Here is a 22,318-nt window from a genome sequence, read left to right as displayed (position 1 = left end):
GATGTATTGCTGAAATAAAAACATTTAGAGATCACTAAATGCAATTCCTGTGCATACTAAATACCACGGATTGATTCAGGAAGAGGAAGACAATCATCTACATATGCAATGCAACAGTAGCCACAAAGGCCACTAAGGTTAAAATAAATATCACAGTAGTGTTTTTGGTCTTGCAATGACAACGGTTTGATGACAGAAGTCTCTCAGTTGTCCCGCTGTGGAGCATTTGATGTCACTATTTATTCCTATTATTATAACTGAAAAATACACTTACATTTATATCCACTTGAACTGATGGAACAAAATGTAAACATCTCAAAATTGTTTCTATGCAATTAAAAACATTTTGGAATTCTAACTGAGCTACTTAACTTTAGCATGCACTATATGAAATATGTAAAAACGTCTGCACTTTATTCTTAGTGCTTGTTGTGGTCATTCAGACATAATGTTTGAAACACTGAGGCAAACAGCATGGCGAAGGTTCCTTACATTTTTTTTACCTCTAAAAAAAATCAACAGTACAAAAGCACTGGCATTAAGTTCTACATTGGCTTTTGTTATGGCTATCTTGATAACAAAAACCTGCCTGATGTTTACTCATACATTTAACAGACAGTACAACATGAGTGTCCCAATACTCCCAAGTTCAATCATTTTGCATTTCAGTACTGGTTTGTCTGCTAACTCCTAAAACATATCTGGGTCCCTCTGACTTCCTACTTGTTCGACTTGTCACCTTGTTTAAATCTGCTTGCTGTCACTGAGTGGCTGCCCACTTACCTACAGTATGAGAGGGCTGATGGCTGCACCAAAGCTGTAGACTGAGGTGTTGATCCTCAGTTGGATCAGCAGCACAAGTAACCCTTTCCTACTACAAGGGCATTCAGTGTTAACACAACAATACTGTTCAGTGGAACTTTATAGTATCAAATGTGACAACTTTTGATAGCTGATTGGCTATCAAAGGTTGGACAGATTTGACAGATCAGTCTGATTGGCAGATTTGCATCATTAGACGACTTATTTCAACAGTCTGATGAAGAAGTTGCTGGCGAAAGATTCCAGCGACGAGGATGACGACCATAACCAGCAATGCCGATCCTCGCCGTAAAACCAGTTGTGTTACTGAGAGAACATCTCCAACTGTAGTAGTGGTGGATTATCCTGGTTTGGACCATGTACCTCCTGGTATGTGTGATCCTCCTCAGCACTCTCACAGCTGGATGTAGTGGTACTGACCTGGGCCTGGTTGTGATTGGGGTCTGGAAGTTTGAGGGAGACCCTTTAGCACTGATACTTAACTCCATCACAAGGGACATTTCAGTTAGTGTGCTGGTGTTTACCTGTATTTTCCATCCTGACCATCTCTTTTTCTTCTTTGATTTGGACTCCTGCTCTCACAAGAGCCTGATCAGAGACATTAAGAACAGTTGTTAATAACATGTTTGACTTCATATAGAGCTCAAGAGAAATAACAAAATGAACAAGTAGCATTTTGATTGGTCAAGGGATGTAGGTACAGACCTCCTGAGCAGCTTTCTTCCAATCCAGTTTATACAGAAATGCGATGAAGAAAATTGACTGCATTAGCACACAAATGGTAAGTCCTGTCCATAGTCCTATTACAGAGATGAAATAAGGGTTTTAAATGGCTTCCCTGAATGTTACTTCAGAAACAGGAAAACAAGGCTACACTATACTGGCAGGACATTATGGATATATTCTTACCCACAATCCCCATGTTTGCTGCAAACATCAGTGACACACCAATGGGGAAACCAATGAAGTAGTATCCTACCAGGTTACACAGAGCACCAACCAGCTGTTTTCCTGCTCCTCTCAGAACACCTCCAACCACACCCTGTTGACATCAAACAGATCTGGTCAAAAACACTCTGTGAATATCAGATTTCAAATGCATGAAATTGTTGTTGAAATTCTTTCTTACCGCAACAGCATCAGCAAGATGCATGAAACCAAATATAAACATGACATCAGCCACCCTCTGTAAAATATCTCTAAAAACATGCAGACAGAGTCATTACATCAAATGATCATAATAATATATGATGAAAAGCCTTCATTAGATTTCGTTCCAGACAACCATCATAGCTAATGTTATATTTTACAAAAACAAAAAATGTGTGTTTAAGTAACCATCTGAAGTTAATTACGTTTGTTTAACTAAAATGGAACTAATTATGCAAAAGGTACTGGATGTTACTGTGAAAAATAGTGGTTTTGGCATCACCCATATGAGTCAGCATGAAGATGGTGGTCTTAGTTAATATATGACAGTCTGTACAACAATGTGAAACTGGCACACAGACTGCAAAAAATGACAGACAAAATAACAGAATCATTTTGTCAGTGCAAGAAAGTAAAAGGTTGTTGTGTCAAATATTTTACTCACTGCTCCGTGGTGAAAATGTATCCAATGACATCTTTGGCGATGCTGAGACTAGCTCCAACAAAACATGCAATTATGACTGCAACAAGAAAAAGAAACAAAATATATTGGGGAAAAGTGAAGTGAAGACAAGAAGCCAGAGATATTTAAATGGCTGTTCCAATTGTATTCAACTGTACTATTAGATGACAAGTGTGGTTACCCAAACCCAGGACATTTTGGCATCAATGATACATATAAAATGCAATATAAACAACATAAAGGGTGATTATTAATGATGCGATTTATGGATTAAATATTCTCTGATTTCCTGTTATGGGTCCACAGTAAAATGAACTACAAAATAATCAGTGATGATTTCACGTTTCCATAAGCAATACCAAAAATCAATGTAAGAAAATGTATTGTTAAGGTTCTGGGAACATGCTAGACTATTTCTGGGACGGATCTGCCATCTGTAGGTGACATTTATTCCAGCAGGTGTCAACAAGTCATAATCACTTTGTGTTTGTTCTGATACTGGGAGCCCTTTAAATAAATAAATAATTACACATTATTAACAATGCACTGTGAGATGATCAGTTATCATGTATTACGTTTGCATTTTCTGTGTGAAGTGCTTCACATGAATGTGTCTTAGTGGGTTATTTGCGTTTATGAGACACTCTGGATCTATCTGCCAAATATATTTGTAATACAAATGGCCATAAGACCACAGAATACCAAAGTGTTCAATAGTGAACCTATTGAAGACTATATTAAAACCAAATGAATTATTAGTAAATTTATAAATGTTTCTGTCAACTTTTTTATTTTATTGGGCATAATTTATGAAACACATTTATTTCAAATCTTGTCACCGTCCTATTACTTTTCAGTCCATCACAAAGCCCCTGCGTCTCTTAAGCTAACAAAGCTCAACAACTGCTACTGAGGCTCCTTTTAGCCAGAGCACAATGTTCTGTTCATGTAAATGCAGGCAACATGTACTGTATATATTGGTCCTTACATGCACAGATGACAGGGACTTTGCATGATAATTTGGCCTGCTCTATGTTTCCTGCACCAAGAGCATTCCCAACCCGTACACTGGCAGCAGCAGAGAATCCCAGTGGGAACTACAGGCAAAAACGACAAGTGTATTAAAGCTTTTGCTTAACTATAATTTCATTGGAGTAATGGCCAGTGCACAAGCAGAGAATCTGCATTTATACTTACCATGTAAGCTACAACAGCCAGCTCATATGTTATCGACTGAGCTCCCAGCTCAGTCTCACTAATAACACCTGCCAGGAATCCTCCCACCTCAAACATCCACCACTCCAGACAAAGCATGAGCATACTGGGAATGGCCAACTGGACGAAGGGTCCCCACTCCTGCAGACAGTCAAGTGACCAACCTGCGGGTTAGGGGTCCAGACGTTAGGCAACCGTGTGGAACACAATACCTTTTAGTTTATGTTTCCATTTTTTATTTCAAGTTAGAGGTAACATGGTCATATACTGATGTAAGACACTGCAAATACTGCAGGTGTGTTTTAGAAATTATAAAATGGGCTTAAAGTTTAAAAGAGCAAACTTTTACTTCAGAGTCAGAAAAGACCAGATAATTATTGCTACTAGCAAATTATTGATAGTCTTATGTAACAGTCTTCTGACAAATGATGGAACTTAAAAGTAAATCCTACCTCTGAGCTGCTATGTCACCACTGTAACCTCTCCTCTACACTGCATTACACAGTTACAGAGTGTTACTAATTTTGTCAAACATTATGCACTTGAAGGTTTACAGTGGTCTTGTGAAAGACCACACGCTTGAATGATGAAAGAGGATGAAATTACTAGACAGAATTATAGTAATCAACAAGAGTTTAATCAATTTCATGTGGTGGTCAAAGATGGACATCTTACCTCCCCATGTGGCCTTATGCAGACCTCTCCAGCTGATGTAAACATACAAGACCACAGCCAGCAAATACTGAGAGATAGCATTGGCTGCTGCAGATCCTCTTTAAGAAAAAAACCCCAAAAAACATTCAATTTCAGAGAGAAAAGAAGACATGAAGAAACAGTAAACAGTACTTGTTCTTGACAAATATTCACATTTTGTTGGTGAAGAAAGCCCAGCAGGTTTTAATTATGTCATGTTCAGATGGTCATTCATGTTCTCCACAATGTTACAATATACTATCACAGTTAAAAGATTACTGGAAACCTACTGTAACCAAGTCCAGCATATCATCTATATTGCTGTTGTAATGCATTGGACTACTCAGGCTGATATCAGGCTATGACAGACCGATTGGCTGAGCACAGTTAAAGATCAACAGTCATTAAGTCATTATAGGCAGAAACAAAAAAGTCTCACTATGCTGACAGGACTGAGTGTTACAGTACACTAATAGTTATTAAGCTCAAACATAGAAATGTTGTAGGAAAACTTACGCAACCCCCAAATCCAGACGAAAGAGGAAGATGTAGTTGATGATTGCATTAAGGACATTTGCAATTGCTCCAGTTATAACCTGAGGCCATATAATTCCCTGTATACCACAGCAAAACCTTGGTTCAGTATTCATTTTAATGACTGAATAAACTTTGTGTTAAGAAAATATGAGAATGTGAAAGAAAGTGTTACCTGATTTTGAAGATACCGCCCTTGCAGCTGGTACATAAAAGCTGCCTGCAGAGAGAAAACATAAAAGAGAAAATCTGACCATGAGAGCACATTCTCACAATAACAATGCTAGCATGATGGTGTTCAGCATATAATGTTCACCAAGTTTGATGTGTTAACATGCTAACATTTGCTAATTAGCACTAAACGCAAAGTATAGCCAAAGCTCATGGGAATGTTATAGTTCTGCAAATATATAATCAAAACCAATGTAATATATTACATTAGTGTCTAGAATGTACTAAACTCACCGGCAGAGCAGGCATGAAGATCTTCACGTACAGCTGGGAGAGACTTCAGGCACAAAGACAAATGGAGCAAATAATGTTTGCACATGAAATTGTGGCACTGAGACATATGATTATATATAAAATTGACATGTATGAGTCATTAGGATTCATCTTTCAGTGACTTTCTACCAAAGTTCATGGCTATTACGACCCAAAAATAAAGACAGTACAAAGTGGTGGACTCACCAACTGACCAGAATTGCTGTCCCTAGAGGCATGCTGCCTTTGTGGATAATAACTGGATTAGAATCCATACATGAATCTAATTAAACATTCTTTACAAGTCAAAACTGTGAACTACTCAATCTCTTAAAAACCAGAACACACCCTGGATGACAACTAACTGTTACTAATGTGTGACAGTTATGTCGTTCCTTAGTTGTTCCCATCATCTCTGCACAAAAGCTTATTAGAAAACAGACAAATGTTTTTTGTCGTAATTAAAAGCTGCATGAGTATGATGGGTATCAAGGTATGCAGAGAATATTTCATAGCATAATATTAGTTAATTCATTAGCAAAGCAGTTGGAACTGCCATTAAAATTTGGTGTGGCCAGTCACATTGTCTGTTATTTATCATTGTTTGGATTTTATGGGCCTCAGCTTAACTGTTTTGGTTGATTCTCACCATTATTATAGCAGGCAGCTGTACACTACCTGCCCACTGCAGAGTATTCAGCATCTAAACAGACAGATTTTTTGCTCACAGGTGCTGGTGGAGACCTAACAACTCCAAATGAAATCTAATGTTGCTCAGTATCTGCTAGATGTATTAAGAAGCAACTGCTTGCTAACAAGTTTGCCATATCAACTTATAAGGGGTCGCATTTACTGTTTATTTCTGCTTCCCCTGAGTGGCCAAATAAGGTAAGTGTAAGTAAATTAACTGCTACAGATTAACTTCCATTTCTACAGTTCCAAAAGTGTAAGATGTCAGTCTAGACAAAAAACCATGTCTGGCAGTGTCACTGAAAGAGATAAGTTAAGTCATGTGTTTTGGGGATTAAATAATAACTGACCTGGCAACCTCTGGGCTCTGTTTGACAGCAAGTAAGAGAGGCTCAGTGTTGATGAGGACAGCCCAGCAGGGGAAACAGGCCATCAGCAGAATCAGAACCCCTCTCTGGAGAATCACACCCACACGCTTCAAGTTACCGCTCCCATACGTCTGCATGAAACAAGTAAATAGATACTCAAATAAGCACAACTGGAAAACACCAAATCATACTAATAACCAAGGGTATGACTGGTCAAAGAAAGCTAACTTGATACAAAAGCTCATTGTTGAGTTGTTTTTAAGGGGACCCCAGGATAACATGGGAACCCAGCAGTAGTTGTTACGTTTGTCTTGGTTAGACAAACAAAGTGAAAGGGCAACCTGTGGTGAGGACAGTACCTGAGATATGAGGGTATCACAGGTTAACGATAAACCAGTTCCAATGGAAATACCAGTCACATTAACCACCTGTATATGAAAATAAAACACAATTCAGAGAAAAAAACATTTACATTAACAGATGAAAGCAGGTACTAGCAGGCAGAGACACCAGAATAAACAGACATGAGCGAGTATCCTCACCGCAATTGATAATGATACTCCTGCAAGTTCAGTTTTCCCCAGGTGACCACAGAACACTGTGCTGACGAAACTGATCATAAACACCATCAACTGGGAAATGACCTGAAGTGCAAAAACAAACTCAATACCCTTTGCTCATTTTTTTACTTCACAGAAATACCAGATACATTCATGTAAAAAATAAACAAGACAATTTAGACATCTTTTAAAAACAGTGTACACACACACACACACACACACAGGAATAACCAAATCAGACAACTCAGTTGAGTTGGTGGTTGACTTTAGGAGGATTACGACTGTGACCAGACTGATCACCCACCATCGTGGGTGAGGAGGTTGGAAATGTGGAGGACTACAAATATTTGGGTGTCTGCTTGAATGATAGACTGGACTGGAGCACCAACACTGATGCTGTGTACAGGAGGTAGATGAGCAGACTCTATTTCTTGAGGAAGCTCAGATCCTTCAATGTGTGCAACAAAATGTTGGAGATCTTCTGCCAGTCTGTGGCTGCAAGTGACATCTACTTTGCTGTAGTCTGCTGGGGGAGCAGCATCAGTGTCAGGGATGGCAACAGAATAAACACATGAAGATGTTTGAGTCAGTGAGGGACAAGAGATCACTGAATAAACTGCTCTCCATTGTGAACAACCCATCCCACCCCCTCCATGAGCCAATACAGAGACAGCAGAGCTCATTCTCCAACAGACTCATTCAGCTCTGCTGTCATAAGGAACGCTACAGGAAATCATTCCTGCCACTGTACAACAACTCACCTCTGCATGGCAGGTGAACACTATTCATACATTCTTTTTTTGAATATATTGAGGCTGTATTTATTTATTTATCCACTACCAGTTACACATCTGTTCTCAAGTTGGAATATTGTACATTTTCTTTAAACATATTTTACATATTTCACTGCCAGTTTATCTATTCTTTGAACTCACTGTAAAAAAATTGTTATTACTTTATTATATTTCATTTGTATATGTGAATTGGAGTACTGCTACACAACAACTTCCCACAAGAAATAAATAAAATACTCTGATTCGGATTCTCTGATGATTCTGAATACCTATGCAGAATTGATTGGAGGTGGATGGCTGCATATGATTCAACACAGTTATTATCTTAAACAAACTAACAACATGGACTTATAGCAAAAACATCTGATGAAATGAAAGCATGATGACAAGCACTTAGTACAGTCTCTAAGTATTTAGACAGTGATTATCAGTAGAGGTTTAACTGACTTGAACCTTTAGTTTGAGGGCCAGACCCTAAAGGAGCCCTACAGTTACAGGTTAGGTGTAGTGATTTAATTAATTGCAGATCTGTTTAGTAATACTGTAGCAGCAGTAGAGGAACAATATAAACTGAAATGATGGAGAGTTTAAGGTTGCACCTGCGTTATTACATAATATTCAGTCCCCTGAGGGCCATGAGTTACTTACATATACTACATTCTTTATTTGTTCCTTTATCAGCCCTCATCAGTCAATTAATAACTAATGCATACACAATGCGCAAAAAAAATAAAATAAATAAAATAAATATGGACGAACCCTGTCAAACAACATTTGAGTTAAAAGTGAGCTCTGGATACCAGCTACCGTTTCATTTCCAATCCACTGTGCTTTAGCACGGGGCCAACTCTGTACACGTGAAGTACATACTGCACATGGATAACACACACAGCGTACACCTGGAGGCTCATGCAGGCTCAGACTCACCACAGGTCCAGCTAGCTTGAAAAGTTGTACCAGCTCATGTCGGTACTCCGGCGGGATCCAGCCCCGCACGCTCCTCAGGCATGAGCCCCAATATTTATCGGAACCCTCAACACGAGAAGTCGCTTCACCTGCTTTTAAATTTTCCCTCACTCCTTCGGTGTATTTAATTGGTGTTTTACCAGAGCCGTCCATAACTTAACAGGTACAGTGTTCTAAGCAGGCAGCCCAGCCGCTCTTGCCTCATGAGGGTGTTAAATTGCTTTTGATAACTAACAGAGGAGTTCAGAGGAGGGGTTACACACGTGCCGTAGTCCTCAAAACCAACCAGCTCGTACGGTCCTTTTGGGGCGTCACTGCCATTGGTCAGAACTAATGTTGCATTCAAGTACATACTTTCAGGTTAAGTTTACGTGGAGTCGTTGTGTAAACAAATTGTCATTAGTCATTAGTATTAAACACATACAGTGGTGGAAAAAAGTTTTCGGGCACACCAAGGAAAAATCTTTTTTGTGTTTCAAAAGGTGTGGCTGCATTAGACAGATACAAACAAATACAAATGATATTTTGTTGTTTATTGTTTAGGAAGAAAAACTACTCCATCACTTTAGTGCAATGCTAAAGTCATGGAGTAGGCCTAATCTTTTAAAGCAAATGGGGCAGACTGTACAATAAAACTATAAGCATTGATATACTATACAACTGTTAAATACTATTTACTTGTATTTTAGCCCTGGTTTGGTCTGTTAGCTGAAAAAATAAATATGGGTCTCTTTGGCTCTTTGACGGATCACAAGTCACTTACTTGGGCTCTCCATCATTTGTATTCTGACAGAAAGTGGAAATTTTGCTAAGAGCTGGAGCCCAACAGACCAACGAGCGTGTATTAGCTTTTAGGGAAGAGTCATTTCAACAGTTTTACCAGCAAGTTGCTGGTTACAATTCCAGAGACGAGTATGATGATCATGATAAACAATGTAAGACCACGCCGTAAAACCAGCTGTTTCACTGACAGAACATCTCCCACTGTGGTGGTTGTGGTGATTTCACTGCGACCTGGAACTAGCATCTCCAGGTTTGTGTCACCCTCCTCAGCCCTCACAGAGCTGGGTGCAGTTACCCTGGCTAAGGCTGGGTTTAGATCTGAGTCTAAAGAAGTGAAGCAGAGGTTTAAAACAAATTTTTAGTGTTAACACAAAACGGCCATACAAGACTCACAGCAGAGGCGTTTCAATTACTTATGTACAGATTAATACAAAATAAGGGGGCACCTTTCCTTACCTGGATGTTCTATCCCAACCATCTCTTTCTCTTCCATGATCTGGACTCCTGCTCTCACAAGAGCCTGATTGGAGACATGAATGATATTTGCTGATAGTGTGCTATGACTTTGAATAAATCTTAAGTAAAAAACAGCAAAGATGCATTTTAGCTTAAGTGATGCAGGCTGTACCCACCTCTTCAGAAGCCTTTTTCCAATCAAGTTTACACAAAAATGTGATGAAAGCAATCGCCTGCAGTGACACACAAATGGTAAGTCCTGTCCATAGACCTAGATAAAAATAAGAGAAGAGAGTTTTATGCGTTTTATTAGCTTTCCTCAATGCAGGAGCCTCAAGACATGGTAGTTGGTAATTTGGTCTTACCCACAATCCCCATGTTTGCTGCAAACATCAGAGACACTCCAATGGGGAAACCAATGAAGTAGTATCCTACCAGGTTACACAGAGCACCAACCAGCTGTTTTCCTGCTCCTCTCAGAACACCTGCAGCCACACCCTGTGGATGTATGAGGATATTTGGTCAAATTGAGAGCACTCTGTCAATATGTCTAAAATTCTTTATGGATAACCTGCATGATACTTTGCAGTTAGTTACTCACTGCAGTGGCATCACCAACATGCATGAAACCAAAAATGAGCATGACGTCAGAAACCCTCTTAATAATGTCTCTATAAAAAGATGCAGACATAGCTTTTTGTCAGATGCAAACATATAAATGTACAATCACACCAGAAATGTTATTTTCTTACTGCATTATAAATTACCCCCAGCCAAATGATGACTAACGCACAGACTGAGAGACTGACGCTGACATTACCATCCCCAATACAGCTTTTGATTGTTCAGCACAGCTTAGATATGTTATTTTTTACTTATACATTTTTTAAAAAAAGCAACTGTACTCAATTTATTTATTCAGTTAGGTGATAAAGGTGAAAGAATTGAAAGATATCTATTAGGCAGATGCTGTGGAAATAGGATGAGAAGCTGTCCTCACAGTGTTAAATTCAACACCTACAAAAACTGAAAGTTAAACATAACCAGGGCCCATTAAACAATCATAGACCAGTGGTTGTGAGTCAGCTTTAAAATGATGAACTTAGTTAATGCACAACAGTCCAAATGCCACTGTGAAAGTGTTCTATGTCACATGGACTGCAACAAGGATGGACAAAGTAATGTGTGATAATGTGTTATTAAGAGATTTTACTCACTGTTCTGAGGTGAAAATGTATCCAATGACATTTTTGGCGATGCTGAGACTAGCTCCAACGAAACATGCCACCATGACTGTGCTCGACAAAAGGAACAAAAACCAACACATTTAGTAAATTATGTTGAATAATTCATACTTTACAGAGCACATATTTAAACCACCAGAGAAAAGGATGAACAGGAAATAGCACATAGAAGCTACAGCTGTATAAATTAGCTTAGTAAAGAACTTGATCTATTTATTAGAACTGACAACATTTAGCCTCAGTAATGCATTTTATATTTTTTCCACATGATACATGAAACATTAGTTCAGATAAGATGGGCAATTTTTATTTATGCAAAGTTGATTGAATGAATTGTCTTATATATCCTGTGATGATTCAGTTATTACACTTGCATTGCATTCTTATACAGACAGGTGATAAATTAGAGGAAAAACCAATATAAAGTATCTGGGCCACTAAAAGCTGTCAGAACAGCTTCAGTGCTCCTTGGCATTGACCCCACAAATATCTAGAACTCTACTGGAGAGATGAAACACCATTCTTCCACAAGATACTCCTTCATCTGGTGTTTTGATGATGGTGGTAGAGAGCGCTGTCTAACATGCCAGCCTAAAATCTCCCATTAGTGTTCAATTTGGGTTCAATGACTATTATTAGATGTTCTGTCATTCTTTGTTCAGTATTTAAAGTTTATTTTGTGCTGATGTGATACTTGTGACATAAATAATCAAGTCAAATACATCTTAAATACAAAAGGCTGGTAGAAAGGCCACCACTTGCTCCAGGTGTGAGAGGCACTTTGAATACATTTAGGACTCTCTGTGAGTGTTATGTAAGCTACATGTACTGTATGCATTGCTTCTTACATGCACACATGATGGAGACTTTGCACGATAGCTTAGCTTGCTTTGTGTTTCCTGCACCAAGAGCATTCCCAACCCGTACACTGGCAGCAATAGAGAATCCCAGTGGGAACTGTGGAGGAAAATTAAATAAATATATAAGTGATTACTCTGAAAATACATTGTGAGAGGGTTTTATTTATCTTTGAAAAAAAATTCAAAGTGAGTGCTCATAACTGGCTACTCTGCTAACCTGTAGTGCTATATTTGCAAGAGAATGATGGAGCATTGTCATCATACAGGATAGGGGCTCACAGCTGCTAGAAGCCATATTTTTATAGGACCTTTGAAATAAGTACATTTTTTAAATATGGCTACACATCCTGAAAAATTGCCTGCTCTAAATTAAGGTTTCATGGTTGCAGTCACCAACACACTATTAGCATGCCTAATGACAAGATAGGAAAATGTGGAGAGGAGTTACCACGTAAACTGTATTGCAAAGCTGGTATGCGATGGACTGAGCACCCAACTCAACTTCACTTATCACTCCAGCCAGGAATCCTCCTATTTCAAATATCCACCATGATAAACAAATCATGAGCATACTGGGAATAGCCAGCTTGATGAAGGGACCCCACTCCTGTAGACAATCAAGTGACCAACCTGTGGGTTAAAGGTGTGTAATTAGAGTAGTTTGTAGTTATCAAAAATTACACGGTGGAATGTTAATAAAGAATAACCAAATAACGTGCTGTAAGAGATTTAAATGATAAAATGCAATGAAAATATAGACAGAAGCAGTAGAGTCTGAAATGAATTTAGACAAAGGGAAACACCTTAACATCAAAATCATGTTGTGATCCAAATCTTCACAGATAGTGAGAAGATAACTGACCTCCCCATGTGGCCTTGTGCAGACCCCTCCAGCAGATGTAAACATATAAGAAGAAAGCCAGCAAATACTGTGAGATGGCATTGGCAGCTGCAGATCCTCTTTAGTAGTATCATGGGGAAGCAGCAGGTTTTAGAGGAAGAGGAGAAAAACAGAAGTAGAAATGACAAATTTGTTGAGAAATATCCACATTTTGCTGACAGCTGTTAAATGCTATAACTATAAATTATGCTTTATGTGTATCAGTTACTGACACACATATTAGAAACATCTTTAAACTAATCCAGTTCAGAAATACTGTCAGTCAGTCAGTTGTTCCCGCTTAATCCGGAATCGAGTTGCGGTGGTAACAGAGCATTCCAGACATCTCTCTCCCCGGCGATGTTTTCCAGCTCTTTCTGGGGAATTCCAAGGTGTTCCCAGGCCAGAAGAGATATATAATCCCATGTGTCCTGGGTCTACCCCGGGGTCTCCTCCCAATTGGGCCTGTCTGGAAAACCTCCAAAGGAAGTCTCCCCGAATGCGTCCTAACCAGATGCCTGAACCACCTCAACGGGCTCCTTTCGACGTGAAGGAGCAGGGGCCCTACTCTGAGCTCCCTCTGAATGTCCAGGCTTCTCACCCTATCTCTAAGGCTGAGCCCAGACACCCTCATTTCAGCCGCCTGTATCCGCGATCTCGTGACCATAGCAGGCTGTCCTCTCGCATACCACCACTCACATAAAACGATGAAGAAGTGGCTCTGCCCAGAGGACTCTTTTAAACGCAATGATGGCTGGAGCTCTTGGTATGTAAACAGCTGTCAATACTGACACAGGCTACGTAGCAAAGCAAAAACGTATATATAGCACCTTTGAATATTTAGCAGTTTTTAGTAATATTTAGCATGTCAACATGTGTTCTGTTAAGACACTGTGAAAAAAACACATCTACCTAGCATAGTGAGGCTAACACAGCTGAGGCTGATGAGAATTTGGTTATTGGGTCGTTAGATATCATGTCATCAACCTAAGTCCATCATTGAGTCCATCCTCACCTCCTCCATCACCATCTGGTACACTGCTGCCACTGCCAAGGACAGAGGCAGACTGCGGCTGTAACCTGCCTTCTCTCCAGGACCTGTACACCTCCAGGACCCTGAGGTGGGCAGGAAAGATCATGGCCGATCCCTCCCATCCTGGTCACAAACTCTTAGGACACTCCCTTCTGGCAGGAGGCTGCGGTCCATCAAAACCGAGACCTCATGCCACAAGAACAGTTTCTTCCTGTCTGCAACTGGGCTCCTCAACAAGATCTAGCCCCCCCCCACACGCAGACTAACAGTCACAACAGACTCACAGTCTAAAATCCCCCCACCCCCTACTACACGTTACATTAACGTACATCTATGCGTTACATTAACGCACATCTGGACAATCACTGCCACCTTCAAACATTTGCACCCTACACTACTTTAATTATGTATATTTATGCTCCTTTTGTATATATTTATGTTCCTTATAAATATAGTTCTTGCTTTTTGCTTTTTTCTTTTACTATAAGTGTCCTTTAGCACCAATATACCAAGACAACTTCCTTGTATGTGCAAACTTACTTGGCAATAAAGTCTGATTCTGATTCTGATTCTGATGGCCGTTCAACAAAAGTCAGGGGCTCTGCAAAGCCACCAGGATTTAGCCTTTGGCAATTCTGAATTTCTAAACCAACTTTCATGGAAATTCAACAACTGTCCAGATGTTTTACTCTGAAAGTGTTGAACCCAATGCATAGGCAGATAGACTGCCAGATGCTACAGATTGAATATGTTGATTGTCTATAGCTCATTAATAATTTCTAATGTCCATAATCACAGTGATAGAAAAACTCACGTGACACCCCACTCCAAAGGATAGAGGAAGATGTAGTTGATGATTGCATTAAGGCCATTTCCCATTGCTCCGGTTATAACCTGAGGCCATATAATTCCCTGTAAACCGATGCACAGCTTCATGTCAGTCTTAATGCTGATTTCAAATGTTATGTGTCAACCATTACTAAATTTAGCCTTAGCCTTGTTATAAGATACTGCACCTGATTTTGAAGATATTTGCCTTGCAGCTGGTACATAAAAGCAGCCTGAAGAAGGAAGACATTTTAAAGTAAAACTGACAAAAACATATTTGAAATCTATCTGTTGAACATAGCAGTGGGTTACGTGACAATATTTATTGTGAGAGAATACAGATTTGGAGCAGTCCCTCAAGTATCTGTTGTTGCATTAGGCCATTGTGGACAATGCTGCAGATCTATGAGCACAATTGCATAATGGCCATATGGAATTTAAAAGAATTTTGGTCATAGTGGACTTTGATTTGTGGCATATTTAATTCACATGATTAACTAAAAACAACCATTCACATTAGGCTATTCCATCTCCAAGTACCTTCTCATTTGAATTTCCAGAAATTGTATTTTATGATAGTACTGTGATATAAAAACATATAGAAGATTTTATTGACATCATCCACCCCTACTGTAACTGAACTCACCGGCAGAGCAGGCATGATGATCTTCACATACAACTGAGAGAGACTTCATGGAAAAGAGACAGATATGCATGTGAGAACATGTGAGACTGAATTATATCATTGTAAATAATCAATATTTGACATTGAAGACATAAATAAATAGCTGAAGAATCAACACAACCCCAGGTGGGTTTCATTTAGCAGCAAACTCAGGGAAGCCACCATGGCTCAATAGTTGGTGCTGTTCCCTTCTGGGTGAGTCTGGGTGTATGTTCCTCCCATATTTCAAAGATATGCAGGTTAGACTCTAAATTACTGCTTGTGAATTAGAGAATAAATGTGTCTGTCCACCTTGTGTCAACAGTCCAGACTGGTGGTGGTGTAATGGTGTGGCGAATATTTGCCATAAGAAATCACTACAAGCAACAGGTGTAAGAACCATCAGCAACACAATGCTGCTGTTTCTGATCTAACTGTTTGCAATGCAACCAGAGACTCCACGCTCTATTCCACCGAGACTGACCTGGCAACCTCTGGGCTCTGTTTGACAGCAAGTAAGAGAGGTTCAGTGTTGATGAGGACAGCCCAGCAGGGGAAACAGGCTAGCAGAAGGATCAGAACCCCTCTCTGGAGAATCACACCCACACGCTTCAAGTTACCGCTCCCATACGTCTGCATGAAACAAGTAGACAGATAAAGAAGTGGGCCAAGAAAACACACCACATCACCACAAGCAAGGGCATGACTGGGTGAAGAAAACAAACTTGATACAAAAGCTCATAGCTGAGCTGTTTTTAAGGGGAAAGAACAACTTGTGTTGAAGACATTACCTGAGATATGAGAGTATCACAAGTTGATGACAAACCACTGCCAATGGAAATACCAGTGACATTAACCACCTGTGATTAAAAGAGAAACCTATTAGTACCAATCAAAAACTCAAAGGCAAACTTATTGAAGGCAAAACAGCAAACAGGCTGGGATGCCAGTATAAATACAGATAGAGCTCAAAAGCAAGTCTCCTCACCGCAGCTGCTAATGATACCCCTGCTAGTTCTGTTTTTCCCATGTGACCACAGAACACCAGACTGGTGATAGTGATCATGAAGACCATCAACTGGGAAATGACCTGGGAAACAAAAATTAACCCAACACCCTCCAGATATTAATACAACAAAAAACATAAGGAATGTTTGTACTGAAACAGTATTTGGAACGTGTCAAAGAAACTGTTCAAACCACCCAGTGCAAAGTCCTAATTTATACAGAAAGTTGGAGAAACTCTAGCTTTGAACAGATGTGAAAAACTAAACAGTGTATTAGAGTTACTAAATAAATGCATGCTTCTTCCTCTCTTTGATTCAAAAACCTTGTTATGGTTTTCAGTAGGTGTGATTTTGTGAAGTTAGCAGTAAGCAGATTTCATCTGATGCTTTCTCTTCACTGGTATATACTATAGTTCACGTGGATTTGTTGTTGTGCGGCACATTGAAATTGTTTGCATTATTTGTGTGGCTTTCTGTGGCTAATTTGCATATATAAGCCCACTACCCAGCATCTAGAGGTCAGAAAAATATACTTTTTAAAAAAGTTACCTGATGTTTCAGATGCTTGATCTAAATCAAGTTTTAAGTGGCACCAGAAGTGAAAGATGCTAAAAACATCAGCTACAGTTTTTAGTCATTTTCATGCAATATAAAATAATTCAGCAAAGGTTTGTTATCAGGTTGAATGATTCTGCTTGAACTGAGAATAGTTTATTTTATTCATCAATTAGTATGTTCAATATCTGAATGGATGATAGGAAAAGTGGAAGGATTAGGAAAAAACACAATCCATAGGAGGGGAAAATCTGCCTTTATCATAAGAATGTGAGATATGGCAATAGTAACATTCTCATGAAACATTTGAAAACTGGTTTTAAAAATTCATGGCTACTTACAATACATATAAGTTTGAAATGAAGGCTGTAATCTAGCCATAGTAACATATTACACATGTATAGCCCAGAGGGGAATCTAAATGTCAGAGTCATTCACAGCCTGCACATGTGCTGTTAACACACGGCTGTTAGATGAGAGTTAAAAACTTACTGTGCTTAGAGTTAATATTCACACATTGTGCGCTATAAGTACAAGTTACTTCATGGAAAGAAGAGCTCACACATGGCTCAGAGGTGACTGACATCTGAGAGTGGCTATTCACACTGAAGTGGAGTCATCTGCCAATATTAAGAGTAAAGTGATGAATAATAAAAAAGATGTGTCAAATCTTTCTTTAAAAAAAAAAAAGCCAATGTGCACAGGAAAACTAGAAAATGCCACATAGGCAAACCCCTTGGTGACCGCACAAGAAGTCAAGAATGCTCACCAGGAAGTAGACATACATGTTTCCTTGGCAACAATCAAGGGCTATAACTATAACCTCAGGGAATCAAGCACAAGATGCAAACTCCTGGTAAGGCTCACACATAGGAGGTTTCAGTTTACAAAAAATCCTACAACAAACTGGTAGAATTTTTGGTTTAACGTTTTATGAACTGATGAAACAAAAATCAACCTCTAACAAAAAGACAAAAAGATAAAAGTTCATGAGTCAAAGTACACTACACCACCTCATCTGCCAAACGTGGTGTGGTTCTATCATGGATGTGCCTAACTCCACGCACACTGACATTTATACTATTGCTGCATTCCACTTGCTGAAGAACTCGCCACAGCAAGCAAGAGAGTTTAAGATTTAAAAGGGTTTTAAAAATGAAATATGATGATTTTGGTTTACTTCATGTGTGTCTGTCCAATTACTCCTCAACCCCTACACTCTGGGCACTGTGTGAGTTAAAGGGCCGAATCTCCCTTACAGTTCTTACTGTATTTAGGTAAATCTAGTCTAATAAAGCTGAGTAGCCATCATATTATTTCCGATTCAATGTGTTGAGTCTGAAGAATGTGTCACTGACCACATACTTTCGGTCTCGACTGTATAATACCAACGCTGGTTGGCTTCACCTTTGTGTGGACTTCCTCACGAGACTTGGGTCAGTTTGTAGTGGTGTAACACTTGAAAGTACGGAGCCCCGAACGAAATGTGAAACGAGCGCGCGAAACACAATTCATTTCCACGTTTTAACTAATTCACGCACACTTTGATTGATTCGTGATGAATAGAGTATCGTATTTTACTACTTTCCAGTGCTATACAATAGAAAAGGCGCCCCGACCCAATCTTACCACTGGCCCCGCTAGTTTAACAAGTTGTACTATCTCATTCCGGTATTCCAGCGGGATAAAGCCACACTCCCCGGAGCTCTGAACGGAGGGAACCACTTCACATGCTGTCGAGGCTCCGTTCGCTCCCTTTGTGGCTGGAGCAGAATCGTCCATGGCCGGAGAAGAGCTGTAAATACAGTCTGTCTTGATTTCTACGACTGCACAACTCTGACAAACGTCCTTTTCACTTTTAGTTAACGTCAAAGCTGAAGAATGTCTGTGTCAAAGGAAGGGGTCACGGGTTTTTAAGACTGCTGAGTCCATCCAGATAGCCTCGCCGAAACGTGAGGAAACGGAAACCTTCTGACGTACCCAGGACATTTTATATACAGTCTACACTGTATGCTCTAATTAGAGTCTAAATAGCGATGCTACACCGTGTGTTCTTGTGCAGGTGGTGTAGCAGCGCATAAACAATGGGACAGGGTAGGTGCAGGGAACTCGGGCAGGATGTATGTGCTGGATCTGTTTCTGGTTCTGATGGCAACGTCACGATAACGTCACTGTATTTACGGTGATGCCGGTGTGTTGACAGTTAGCACGACTCACTCAGGATGAGCCGACAGGATGAACTATCCTTCTCGTTAATGTAGCTTATTTTGTCAGATATTTATCAGTAGTCTACTTTTGACCATAAATATAGATAAAATTACAAATATGGTTAAAAGTAGACTACAACACGTGTGGGCTACACACCTTTTATCACGTATCTTTATTATTTGTTATCTCACACATTTCCTCAAGAAAATCCAACCTGCTTTTTCCTATTTGTTTGCATTTCAAATGTGATTTTCATTTGTATTTGCAAGGACAGACTTCAGTCAGTCATGACATGACATCTGAGGAGAACAGTGCAGCTAAGGAGAGCAATAGTGACAGGATAGAAAACTGAGAGCACTAGTTCAGAAGCACAGAAGAAAGTAGTAGTGTATAAATTACCATCATACTGTTAACTTCATGTGAGTTGTTACAGCTAACAGTGGACCTAAATTCATACATAATGAAGTACTGGAACACTATTGTCCCCTATTACCAGAGGCACCAATAAATCTTGTTATTTCTATAAAGTTTCATAATTTGTTAGTATGGCATAAATGTAAATCAGCCTCTAACCTGACACACATCAGTCTGCCTGCCAGATTCATTTCAAGTCTGATGAATACGTTGTTGGCAAAGATTCCAGCAACTAAAATGAGGACCATGAGCAGCAGTGTCAGGCCACAGTCATAATCAGCTGTGTTACTGAGAGAATGTCTCCAACTACAGTGGTAGTGAATTGATTCTGGTTTGGACCATGCACCTCCTGGTATGTGTGATCCTCCCCAGCACTCTGACAACTGGATGCAGTGGTACTGATCTGGGTCTGGTTGTGATTCGGGTCTGGAAGTTTAAGAGAGACCTTTGGCATTAACACTGAGCTCCTGCACAAGGGGTGTTTCAGTTGGTGTGTTAGTTAGTGTTTTCCTGTACATTAAACATAAACATGCACATTAACTGCAACTCTGTGTATGTAATAAGCAACATGATGGGAGCCTGGGAAAATTGCTTGGCTTGCTCTATGTTTCCTGCACTAAGGCCATTCCCAACCTGATGACCAGATGACCACAGAACACTGTGCTGACCATACTGATGATAAAAATGATCATCAGCTGGGAAATTACCTGGCAAATACAATACCCTTGTTTGTTTTCACTACAATATTCATAGATAGACCAGATACATTCATCCAAAACATCTCTGTCTTTGCAATGAATTTTATATAGACAATTTTAAATATAAACTCAACTAACTTGTGTGCATGAATTTGTGTCTTTCTCCCTCCATGACACCTGCAAGGCTCTGTATGATAGATAGGAAAGTAGGTGGCATGATTTGTTAATCCCAAAGGCCAATGGCAAATAAAAGCGTGATGCCAGGTTAGCTACAAGCTAACTCAAATAATGACATATTATGTATATGTGTATGTCAATCACAGGTAAATACTGTATATTCATTCATTCATTAGCTATACCGCTTATCTGTTAGGGGTCGCTGGAGCCTAGCCCAGCTGACACTGGGCCAGGGGAGACTGCCAGTCCATCGCAGGGCCAACATGTATAGACAAACAAGCACTCACACTCACATTCACATGTACAGACAATTAAAGTCACCAGTTAACCTAACTTCCATGTCTCTGGACTGTGCGTGGAGAGAGCCAGGGCTCAGAACTTTCTTACTGTGAGGCGACAGTGCTAACCATGCACCACTGTGCCACCCTAAATACTGTACATGTATAGCTTATTTGAAATCATACAGAGGGTGCAAGATAAATAAAAGCACAGTGGTGCTCCAGCTCTGTCTTACCACCAGTCCCACAAGTCTGGATATTTATTTTAGTTCATTCCTGTAGTCCAGCTGGATGAAGGCCAGCCTGAGGCAAGAGCTACAGCTGTCATGAACAGAAGAAGCTGGTTCACCTACTGTTAAGGCTCAGATCACCTCTTTGACTGTTGTTTTTGCTGACACTGTCATGTTAATAGTTAGTAGGGTCTACTTAGAACCTCTTCCACTTCAGCAGACACTGTAACTGGAAGGCTGGTAAATGTTTATGGTGATGACTGACAGATCAGTCTGTGAAGGCCCATTTCTACCATGAAAAACCAAAACAACAACACATGGTTAAATCAAAATGAGGAGACACTAGATCAAAATTATAATGAATGAATTAAATTAATTAAAAATGATTAACTCAATATTTTGACTTATATCGCTAATTGAACATAGGATTTAGTGGTATATAGCGGTGAGAATGCAGATCACAACCAAATGAATACCTGTCCCCTCATTCCTCCCCTTACAAGCTGTTGGAGAGTCTGCGATGAAAAGGTCATGGTCATGGTCAAGGTCAGTTTCCTTACAGTGGGTGAGGGAGGGAAGGTCAGCTCAGGTGCAGCTGGTGGATGCAGGCACCGCTGACTTCTTCCACCTCTTTGGTTTCCTCAGGCCCAGAAAGTGGTGAGCTCTCTTCCAGGCTGAAGCGTTGCTTGCCCTCATCTCAGACATTTCAATCTCCTCAGGTTTGGAATCAGGGAGAGTATCAGAGAGAGACTCCTGCTGCTTGGATGTTTCTTTCTCATCCTTATCTGCAGGCTTATCCTCCTTTTTCTCTTCGTACTTCTGCTTCTCTTCTCTCTCAGCCTTGAGCTCCGTGGAGAGCTTAAGGTTGCGTGAGAGCTGGTCATTGAGCTGAGTTTTCAGCTGGTTCTTTCTCAGCAGTGTCTTTCTGCACCAGTTTGATCTCCTGCACCATCTGTTGAAGGAGAGCATCCTGTTCTTCCCTCAAGTTTTGTGCTCCTTCTGTGACACCTTGTCTTGACTTGATTTGGCTCTCAAGCTCACCCTGAAGGCTGTATGCCTGCTGCCTCCATACACTCCATACAACTGATATATTCAATTATGGTGCCCAGCACTCCTGTGGCCTAAAAGCCACAAAACCGCAAATACTGGAAAACTTGAAATACGCAATGTATTTTATATCTGTATCTGCTAAATACAGAGGGTAAAGAACACTTGAATATTCCCCAGGTCACAACTAATAGACTACTCAGAATAAGCTGCAGTAGT

The 22,318-nt window shown here is 39.9% G+C and overlaps 1 protein-coding gene and 1 pseudogene across 1 annotated transcript; both read right to left on the bottom strand.

Annotated features, from left to right (window-relative positions):
• Nucleotides 1-684: 684 nt before the first annotated feature.
• On the bottom strand, nt 685-9,107 carry LOC108900122 (multidrug and toxin extrusion protein 1-like; annotated as a pseudogene).
• Nucleotides 9,108-9,255: 148 nt separating this feature from the next.
• Nucleotides 9,256-19,642, bottom strand: LOC108900123 (multidrug and toxin extrusion protein 1). Its single transcript, XM_018700976.2, has 16 exons — nt 18,677-19,642; nt 16,474-16,575; nt 16,277-16,345; nt 15,970-16,118; nt 15,468-15,510; nt 15,010-15,054; nt 14,808-14,905; nt 12,943-13,040; nt 12,529-12,710; nt 12,069-12,177; nt 11,194-11,269; nt 10,578-10,647; nt 10,342-10,474; nt 10,153-10,247; nt 9,977-10,040; nt 9,256-9,844 (listed from the first exon to the last, which is right to left on the bottom strand). The coding sequence occupies exons 1-16, from the start codon at nt 18,827-18,829 to the stop codon at nt 9,600-9,602; spliced, it is 1,731 nt and encodes a 576-aa protein (XP_018556492.1). The 5' UTR covers nt 18,830-19,642; the 3' UTR covers nt 9,256-9,599.
• Nucleotides 19,643-22,318: the final 2,676 nt, after the last annotated feature.

The sequence above is a fragment of the Lates calcarifer genome, unplaced genomic scaffold (assembly GCF_001640805.2).
Source record: "Lates calcarifer isolate ASB-BC8 unplaced genomic scaffold, TLL_Latcal_v3 _unitig_4520_quiver_1510, whole genome shotgun sequence".
In the NCBI taxonomy this organism is placed as follows: domain Eukaryota; kingdom Metazoa; phylum Chordata; class Actinopteri; family Centropomidae; genus Lates; species Lates calcarifer.
Note: the sequence above shows the minus strand (reverse complement) of the source record. Positions and strands in the feature narration are given on the sequence as shown.